The 9409-nt window shown below is 68.2% G+C and overlaps 2 protein-coding genes across 6 annotated transcripts in view; one reads left to right on the top strand and one right to left on the bottom strand.

The window, feature by feature from the left end:
- Window positions 1-2246, top strand: part of LOC120504953 (RNA-binding protein 4B-like) — a 3570-nt gene extending 1324 nt beyond the window's left edge. For 2 of the 4 annotated variants that reach the window (XM_039714938.1, XM_039714939.1), the window contains exon 3: window positions 572-1023. Coding sequence is in view for 2 of the 4 variants with exons in the window: in XM_039714935.1 (XP_039570869.1) it covers window positions 13-1266 (1254 nt within the window). In the remaining 2 variants the exon portion in view is untranslated. Of the gene's footprint in view, window positions 1-6; window positions 1274-1726 lie in introns of those variants that run through there. The other 2 variants (XM_039714936.1, XM_039714935.1) reach the window with 2 other exon arrangements.
- A 941-nt stretch (window positions 2247-3187) lies between these two features.
- On the bottom strand, window positions 3188-9088 carry LOC120504952 (RNA-binding protein 14-like). Of its 2 annotated transcripts, XM_039714932.1 has the most exons (5): window positions 8933-9088; window positions 8714-8817; window positions 7821-8640; window positions 4074-5694; window positions 3188-3707 (listed from the first exon to the last, which is right to left on the bottom strand). In XM_039714932.1, exons 3-5 carry the CDS (start codon window positions 8164-8166, stop codon window positions 3500-3502), a joined length of 2175 nt encoding a protein of 724 aa, XP_039570866.1. In that variant the 5' UTR covers window positions 8167-8640; window positions 8714-8817; window positions 8933-9088; the 3' UTR covers window positions 3188-3499. The 2 variants fall into 2 exon arrangements, with proteins under 2 accessions (XP_039570866.1, XP_039570867.1); XM_039714933.1 differs by lacking the exon at window positions 4074-5694.
- Window positions 9089-9409: the final 321 nt, after the last annotated feature.

Raw genomic sequence — 9409 nt, 5'->3', positions numbered from 1 at the left:
CTGGCGGCGGTGATGGCGAGCGCGTCTCCCGGCCGGGTGCTCAGGGCGGCGTCCGGCGCTTCACCCACGTGGCGGCGGGGCCGGACCGGGCGTTCCCGGTGCTGCTGGGGCTCCACACGTCCCGCCGCCCCCATTCCGGGCCTTCCCCAAAAACCAGCAACCCAGCTGGGCCGGCGCAGCTGCACCCAGAGCTGTCCCGGCCGCGTCCGCGCTTGGCTTTGCCTCGTGCCGCGCTCGGGCCAGGCCCCGTTCGCTCCGGGGTGCTTCCCGGTGTCGCATCCCTCTCGCCGCCGCTCCGGCGTTTTCCGGCGCGAAGCTTTGCCGTCACACGGGGCCGGCAGTGCTGGGTCCGACCCCGGGCTGACGGGGGTTTGCCGGGCTGGCCGGTGTGGCCGTGCTCGGCTGTGGCAGCACGTCCCGGTCAGCTGCTGTCCAGCGTCCATCTGGTGGCTCACGCTCGGTCCCGCGCCGGTGGCTGCGGAGGGCTGGGGGGGTGGCAGCCGGTCCCGTCCTGTCCCGCCGGTGCCCCGGCACGGCCGCACTGACCCTGCCTCTCGCGTCTCTCCCCAAGGCAAGCGGATGCGCGTGCAGCTGTCCACCAGCCGGCTGCGGACGGCGCCCGGGATGGGAGACAAGAGCGGCTGCTACCGCTGCGGGAAGGAGGGGCACTGGTCTAAGGAGTGCCCGGTCGATCGCCCGGGGCAAGTGGCGGACTTTGCCGAGGCCTATAACGAGCAGTACGGAGCCGTGCGCACTCCCTACACCGCGGGCTATGGGGAGACCGTGTATTACGATGAGGCCTACGGCGGGATGGCCGACTACTACAAGCGCTACCGCGTCCGCTCCTACGCCACGGCCTCGGCGTACGACGCCTACGCGGAGCAGACCATGGCCCAGTACTCCCAGTACGCCCAGTACTCCCAAGTCCAGTCCTCGGCCATGGCCGCCACCACGGCCATGGCCGGCCGCATCCCCACCACCTTAGACGCGTACGACCGAGCGCTGCTGCCCACCCCGGGCGCGGCGGCTGCCGTCGCCGCCGCTGCTGCCACCGCCGCGGCCGCCGCCGCGTCCTCCACGTATTACACCCGGGACAGGAGCCCCCTGCGCCGCACGGCCGCCGCGGCCAGCACCGTTGGAGAGGCGTACACGTACGAGCGTGGGCAGCTGTCGCCCGTCTCCTCGGTGGCCCGGGCGTCCCTCTACGACATGCAGCGCTTCGGGCGGGACCCGTACGCGGACCGGGCGCGATACTCCGCCTTTTGAGCCGGAGGTGAGCGCGTTGGCGGCTCTCGGCACCGCGGGGGGGCCCCGCTGCCGGTGGTCCCGGTTGTGCCAGTTGAGGTTGAGGCGGGTGACAGGTCACAGTGACACGGACAGGCCCCATGGGCGTTAAAGCCCAGCTGTGGTGAGGAGGTGCCGTGGTGAGCGGAGCGGTGCTGGTGTCACTCTCATGGCTGTAACTCGCGTTCCTGCTGGGCCGGGCACCGTCTCGGCACAGTCCCTGCGGGGTGGGGGGTTCCCACAGAGCCCCCGGCCCAGGGGCAGCTCCTGCTCGCTCAGGCTGTGCCCAGGTCGTGGTGGGCCCAGGGTCGGAGGGGGCCGGAGCCCCGCTGCTGCTCCACATCAGGACTCTCTTGCTGCCAGCTCCCCAGGGCACCGGGGCTCGGCACAGTTCCAGATCGGCCCCGGGGGCACCTGCGCCAACTCCTCTTTTCTCTTACAGGTAAGATTTGTGCGGCTGGACGTCGGGGTCCCGTCGCACGCCGACTCGGCGCCGCGCGTCTCGGGCCGCGCCGGGTGCCACCGCCGCCGCGTGCCGCTCCCGGGCCCATTCCTTACGGACGCGCGGCTCGTCCTCCGCCCGGGCAGGATTAGCTCAGCCCCTCCCCCAGCTTCCCCCGCCCCCCTGGGCAGGATTTTGCTTTTCCAGGTAGTTTTGGGTCCCCACCCCAGGCTCAGGTGTGAGCGCGCAGCCGCAGCCGCAGCCGTCCCCCAGCGCCAGCTTTGCTTTGCTTCGCCGCCCCCTCACTCCCCCGGAGCTCTTCCCGAGTCGTCGTTTTGCCTTTTTTTTTTTCCTTTATTTTTTAAGAGGGTGGATAATCCAGTGGTAGGTTTTTAGCCCAACGCTGTAGCTGACCGGAGGCCGCCGCGCCGCGCCGGCGGGGGTGGAACCCCCCGAGTGATTTAGAGTCCCCTGACCCCACTTTCCGGTAAAATAAAAACTCAAAATTTTTAACAAACGGCGCTGGCTCCGCCCCCGGTTCTTTCTCTGCACTCACGTCCCCTCAGAACACGGCACGGAACATTCTGGACTCCCCGGTGCTGCCTGTGCCCTGCCTGGCTCTGCCCATGCAGACCAGAGCCCCCAGGGATGGGCTGCTGCAAATGGGGACACCCCCAAAACAGTCCTGGGGCCCCCCAAAGGGGCACCCAGGGGTGACAGAGAAGCTTTAACCCCCAGCTCTTCCTACTCCCCTTAACCTGCCCAGGGCTAATTAGTCCACAGACTGTTTTGTTTGTCCCCAAAGTGGCTCATTTGTGCCCGGATTGTTCCTGCCTGTCGGTGTTCATTAATTAACGTCATTAAGCCCAGGACATGCCTTTGGTGATGCTGCCATTTCTGCCTTGCCAGCACCAATTGGTGCCATGGTCACCCGTGGGTGCTGCCATCGCCACACCTGGGGGATTTGGGGCCAGGCCCAGGGGTGTGTGGCCATCCTGGCAAGCAGGGGAGAAGCGTCAGATCCTCATGCCTCGATAGTTACCGTGGTGGTTAATGAGTCTTGGCTGTCCCCCATGGCACAGCCAGACTGGGCTGTGACCGGTCCCTGGGGAGAAACGGGGCAGGAAACACCTGCAGGAATGGTCACGGTGGTGGCGGTGGTACCCGGCATGGCACGCACCACCCCTCAAAACCAGCTTTCCTCACCCAAAACAAGCCCCAGCACAGGTCAGTGCTGGTGATCCTGTCCGGTGGTGTCATGGCAGAACTGAGTCTGGCACTTCCTGCTGCCAGCTCTGAACACTGCTCATCCTCCAAATCCTCTCCTCTGTGGTGGGAAAGCAGCTCCAGCACCAGGAGCGGCATCAGCCTGGGATGGGCGGTGATGGTGGCACTGGGAGGTGTCCCCAGGGGTGGGAATGGAGCCCCAGGACTGGGAAAGAACCAGGCAGGAGGCGTCGGGAACCGGAGCAGACCCCAGCATTTATTTACAGTCATAAAAAACTGCCGGCACTCTGCCGGCCTGACGCTGGAAACGGGGAATTCACCCAAAAAACGGGACAACTCATGGTATAAAAGAGTCTGAGCCGCATGGCTGCAACCATTGGCGGGTTATGAACCGGCACCGAGCACCAGCGGGGGATGAACCATGCGGCCACTGCCAACCGTAACCGCGGAACCTTCTAAAAAACTCAAAACAGCAAAACCAGAAAGAATCGGCTGAAAAAGAACCGTCCATGCCCCAGCGGGGCGGCGAGCGGGGCCGTGGCCGGCTCAGAGGCGGCGCTGGTAGCCCGAGTGGATGCGGGCAGGGGGCAGGTAGTCGCCGTAGCCGCCCGAGTAGCGGGCGTACTCGGTGTGCGCGTCCGGCAGGCGGCGGTAGTCCAGCGGGGACTTGGTGGGCGAGCGGCGGTACGCCAGCGGCGAGTCCGCTAAGCGCCGGTAATCGGCCAGCTCGGACAGACGGCGCTCGGAGCCGTACCTGGGCGAGAGAAGAGAGGGGGATCAGCCGGGCGGGACGACACCTGGATCTGCCACTGTTGGCGGTGCCGTGTCCCACCTGGGGACACATCGCGATGGGCAAAGCCGGCGCAGGTCAGGATCGGACACCGGATGCCATGGAGGCCCCGCTGTGTGTCACTGCCTCCCCTCACCCACACCAAGCCCCTTCCCCTCCCCGGGATCTGCGCGGCACGAGCGGAGCCATGGCGCCCACCGCGCCGGGCGATAGCGAGCCGCGCCGGTGCCACACGGCACCGGTCAAGCTGCGACTGGTGTGCCGGAGCCCGGTGAGCCGGCGAGCAGCGGGAGGCAGGGGCGGGGGTCGGTGCCCCGCCCGGCACCGTACCTTTTAGCCAGAGAGGACGATTTTTTGTACGGGTCGTCGTAGGCGGCGCTGCGAGGCGGGGAGAGGCGGGTGCGCTCGTAGGGCGGTGCGGCGGCCTGCGCCAGGCCCAGGTAGGAGCCCGCCGGCTGCCCCAGCTGGCTCGGCCCGTCGTAGGCGCTGCCTGGTTGGGCTCGGTACGCGGCCGCCAGCGCGGTGGAGGACGGCTGCTGCGCGGGGTAGGAGGCCGCCATGGCGCCGGAAGCCTGCGCCCGGTACGCGGCCGTCAGCGGGGCAGAGGCCTGCGCCTTGTAGGACGCGGCAGCGACGGCGGCCTGGCTGCCGTAGGATGCAGCCAGCGAGGAGCCCGTCTGCGCGCCATAGCCAGCGGGGAGCGCGGCGGCCGCGGGCTGGCTGCCGTAGGACGCGGGCAGGCCCGTGGCGGGCTGGGCTCCATACGAGGCTGAGTGGCCCACGCTGGGCTGGGCGCCGTACGAGCTGGACAGCGCGGGTTGGGCACCGTAGGAGGCAGAGTGGCCGGCCACAGGCTGGTAGGCAGCGGCGGCGTGACCTGCCACGGCCTGGGCACTGTAAGAGCTGGCGTGCACCGCCACGGCCTGGGCACTGTAGCCAGCAGACAGCACTGCGCCGGGCTGGGCACTGTAGGAGCTGGCGTGCCCATCCATGGGCTGGGCGCCGTAGGAGCCTGGGGCCAGCTGGGTGCCGTAGGACGCCACGTGCACAGCCACGGCCTGGGTGCTGTAGGAGCCGGCAGAGCCGGCAGCGGGCTGGGCGCCGTAGGCAGCGATGGCAGGCTGGGCGCTGTAGCCGGCTGAGTAGCCCGAGGCGGGCTGGGCGCTGTAGGAAGAGGCCAGGGCAGCGGACTGGACGCCGTAGGAGCTGAGGGAGTTGGCGGCCGCGGGCTGCGCACCGTACGAGGCAGCAGCGGCGGGCTGGGCGCTGTAGGAGCCGAGGGAGTTGGCAGCAGCGGGCTGAGTGCCCGCCGCGCCCAGGGAGCCGACCGAGGGCTGGGAGCGGTAGGCGCTGCCCAGCGAGGCCGAGGGCTGCGCGCGGTACGCGGCGGCCTGGCCCGTGGTGGGCTGTGGGCGGTACGCCACGCCCAGGGAGGCTGAGGGCTGGGCTCGGTACGTGGCTCCCAGCGAGGCCGAGGGCTGGGCGCGGTAGGCGGCCGGCTGCGCCGTCATGGGGAGCGTCACCGCCGCGTAGCCAGCGCGGGTGGGCGAGCGCCGCAGCGGGCTGCGGTCCCTGCCAAAGTAGGTGGGGGAGGCGGGTCGGGGCTGCGCATCGAAGGCGTCGTACTTGGCGCCGAAGCGCTGCTGGTAATCGTACAGGGAGGGGGTGGTGGCATAGCCAGCGCCTGTGGCCGAGGGGAAGGCGGCGTCGGCCGCCCGGCGCTGCTGGTCGAAGCCCTCGATCTTGGGCTGGAACTTCTCGCGGTACTCGAGGCCGATGCGCTTGGTCTTGTCGACGCCGAGGGCGGGCGGCGGCGCCTGGCCCGTGCCCTTCTTCTGCACGTTGGTGGAGAGCTCCACGTTCACCCGGCGCCCCTTCACCTCCTTCCCATTTAGGTTTTCGATGGCAACTTTAGCATCGGCTTCGTTCTCCATGTGCACAAAGGCATAGTCTGACAAAGCAGCAGAGAGAGCAGTGAGGGGAGAAAACACAACTCGTTACAGGAGCCGGCACTAACGAGCCGTGCGGCGGCAGCGGGACGGGCGCAGGACGGGCGCTGCTGGCCCTGGGACGGCGCTGCCGGCCCCGCTCGCCGGAGAAGACACAACCAGCACCATCGGCTCTGCCCCACGCTCGTTTGGTCACAGCCCACCCGGCGTCCCCCAGCTCACAGCCTCCCCCAGCCCGCCTGGCTCCCTCCGTGCCCCCCCAGGCTCTGCCTCCTGTGCCCCCTCCCAGCCCCTCCCTGGCACATGGGGACGAAGGGCCCGGGCTGGGCTGGCAGTGCCAGCACCGTGGGCTCAATGGGACGTCCTGGCAGTGAGCGGAGCAAAGCTGAGAGAACCGGCGCCAGCACAGAGAGCAGGACAGAGAAAGGGAGGAGAAGAAGAGACAGAAAAAGACAAGGACAGAGAAGGGAACAGGGATGGACTGATGGAACCCCGGAACAGGGACTTAGAGAAGAAAAGGAGGGAGAAGAGGGAAGGAGGGAGGGAAGGAAGGGCCTGAGCACCCCCCATCAGTGCCCAGCCATGGCAAGGAGCCAGTGCCACAGGGCACAACTGTGGCTTGGCAGCGCAAAGGCGTCTGAGGACAGTGAGGAGCGGGGAAGCAGGACCTGGTGGCAGCTCTGGTGGCCGCCTGTGGCACTTGGCCCAGCAGGTTTGGGGGCTGGATGCCCCCACGGTGGTCGGGGATCACCCCCGTGGCATGACGGGTCCGGGGCTGGCACAGGGCAGGAGGGCATCGGCCCTGTGGTATTTCCCTGCAGTCACAGACCAAGACCACCAGAACCAGTGACAATCCACCCAAGGGTGTGTGGTGTGCTGGGAGCATCACTGGCCAAGCAAACCCATCCCATCTCTGAGCATCAGTACCATGTCACCCTCTCCTTTGTCCTCCCGGTGCCATCCCACTCCCCTGGCTCCTGTCCCACATCCACATGTCCCACTCTGGAATCCCAAAGAGGAGATGTCCCCTCCATGTCACCCCCAGCCCTGCTGCCAACCCTGGGGGTAGCCATGGCACCCCCAAACCTGAGGGGACGCGGGGCAGGTTCTGCCGGGCTGTGCTGGCGACTGTGACCTGGGACGAGAGAACAGAGGAACAACGTCCCCCTCCTGTGGGCAGGGGCACACGGGGCACTGCGGGGACATCACCGGGGCTCCAGGGTCGGGTGAGAAGGGATGAGATGACAGCAGGGTCAGGAGAGGGGAGTGACACTCGTCAGTCCATCAGTGTGACACGGCTGACACTTGAGCTGGGGGAGGTGGGTGACCCCACCAGGCTGTGCTGGGGGTTTCCAATGCGAAGCCATTGAATCCCTCGGGGGTTTCACGGGGTGTTCTGTGCATGTCCCTGCTCCGTGTCTGAGCGTGTCTGTGGAGCCCAGGCTGTGGCCTGGGGGTGATTTGGTCGCCGAGGTGGCAGCAGTGGGCAGGGGGTCACACCCCCGAGGCTGAGGGTGCTGAGGGCACAGAACAAAGCTGCCAGGAAGGGAGTTAAGGGGGTGTTCAGGAGTGTGGGGAGCTCACCTGGGCCATTTGAGGCAGGTGAGGGAAGATGAAGAGGTTGGCTAGAGAAGAGATAATGTGGAGATTGAGGGGGCTGGGAAGCCCACACGAGCTCATATGGCCCCACCTGGGGTTTGGGGAGGCGATTGCAGAGCACGAGGCCGGCTGGAGAAGGGTTAGCGGGGGAGTTACGGGGGTCAGGGGCTGGCACAGCCCCACCTGAGCCCGGGGGAGGCGATCGAAGACACGTGGTTGCCAGAAGGGGGGTTAAGGGGGCTGGACCGCCCACACAGGCCCGCACCGCCCCGGCCGGGGCGGGCGGAGGCGATGGAGGAGGACGTGGCTGGCAGAAGGGGGGTTACGGGAGCTCACTCGGGCTCGCACGGCCCCGCTCGGGGCAGGGGAGAGGCGGCAGGAATCCCCCCGCTCCACCAGCCCGGGCCGCGCCGGGGTCCGGGCGGGGGCGACGCCGCAGTCGGACGGAACTCGGGTGCCACGGGTCACCCGGCGGCGCGGGCCGAGCTGGGCGGCGGGGGCCGCGCGGCCCCGGCGGCGGGTCCGGTACCTTTCACCACGTCGCACTCCACCACGGGCCCGTACTGCTGGAAGAGCGAGCGCAGCTCCCCGCTCGTGCACGCGGCCGACACATTCCCCACGAAGATCTTGCAGGTGTTGGTGGGGCGCGGCCGGGATGGCTCCACCACGATGCGGCGCCCGTGCAGTTGGTGCCCGTTGAGCTGCGAGATGGCGCGCGCGGCCGCCGCCTCGTCCCGCAGGTGCACGAAAGCGAACTGTTTCATGAGGGCGACGCCCAGCACCGGCCCCGCGGCGCCTGCGAACAGCTCGCTCAACTCCTCCGCCGTCGCCTCCTCGGGGACGTTGCCCACGAAGAGTTTGATGCCAGGACGCATCGCGGCGGGGAGCGCGGCGGGGACAGAACCGGCAGTGGCGGCAGCGGCTTCAAAATGGCGGCGGTTCCTGAGGGCGGCGGGGGCGGCGCCGTGCGCAGCGCGCCTGCGTGCCGTGCGCACCGCCCTCCCTCAGCGCGCCTGCGTGCCGTGTGCACCGCGCGCGCGCGAGCCCCGCCCCCTGTTTTCCCGCCGCGTTAGCCCCGCCCATCTCTCCGTTAAACCACGCTTCGTTAGCTCTGGCCACGCCCCCTCTTAAAGGAGCCGCAGCAGCTGCCGAGCGAGGGGCTCCGAACTCTTTATTGGGTCCCGGGGGGCTCCTAGAGGTGGGGGCTGGGGGTCTCCATGGCGGGGGTCCCCGGGGGAGCCCCGCGGCTGCGGTCGCGCTCCTCCCAGAGGGTGACGCCGTCGCAGGAACAGACGCGTTTGGGGTTCTGGAAGAGCCCGGCCGCGCGAGCCACCACGCCACAGGCCAGCCTGGGGACACGCGAGGGTCAGGGGGGTGACCCCACCCCAAAATACCCCCCTCGAGAGCCCCCCCAGTGCTCACCCCGGGCCCGAGTTGCCGTTGACGCGGGACAGCGGGTGCGACCCCCGGCCCAGATCGTCCTCGCCCGCGGCCACCACCACGGAGCGGCCGATGATGTCCCAGACCTGGGGAGGGGGATCTGGGGGGTCACAACCCCATAGGGACCCCCCCAGATTTAGGGACAGACCCTCCCCGGTGGTGGGGCAGAGCCTGGACCCCCCCCCAGCCCCCAACTCCCACCTTCAGCCTCGAGTCCTCGATTCGGAACCGCGCCCGGCCCTCGGCGTCCGCCCAGATGTTCCCCAGGTCCCCGGCGTGCTGGGGGGGCACAGGGGGTCAGGAGCCCCCCAAAACTCACAGAGCACCCCCCGACCCCACAGAGACCACCCAAAGGCTCCAGAGACCCCTAAATCCTCTCACTGCACCACAGAAACCTCCAAAAATCCCACAGAGCCCCCCCCGACCCCTCAATGTCTCCCCAAACCCTCCAAGACCCCCCCAAATCCTCCAGAAACCTCCCACAGACCCCCCAAACCCCTCCAAGACCACCCCAAATCCCCTCACTGCTTCCCCAAACCCCAAGATCACCCCAAATCCTTTAAAAACCCCCCAAATCCCCTCATTGCCCCCCAAAACCCCTCCAAGACCCCCCAAAATTGCCCAGAATCCTCCCAAAGACCCCCCCAAATTTCTCCAAGACCACACCAAATCCTCTAG

The sequence above is a fragment of the Passer montanus genome, unplaced genomic scaffold (genome assembly GCF_014805655.1).
Source record: "Passer montanus isolate IOZ18808 unplaced genomic scaffold, ASM1480565v1 scaffold316, whole genome shotgun sequence".
NCBI lineage: Eukaryota > Metazoa > Chordata > Aves > Passeriformes > Passeridae > Passer > Passer montanus.
The sequence above is the reverse complement of the archived record's forward strand: the minus strand, read 5'-3'. Positions and strand labels throughout refer to the sequence as shown.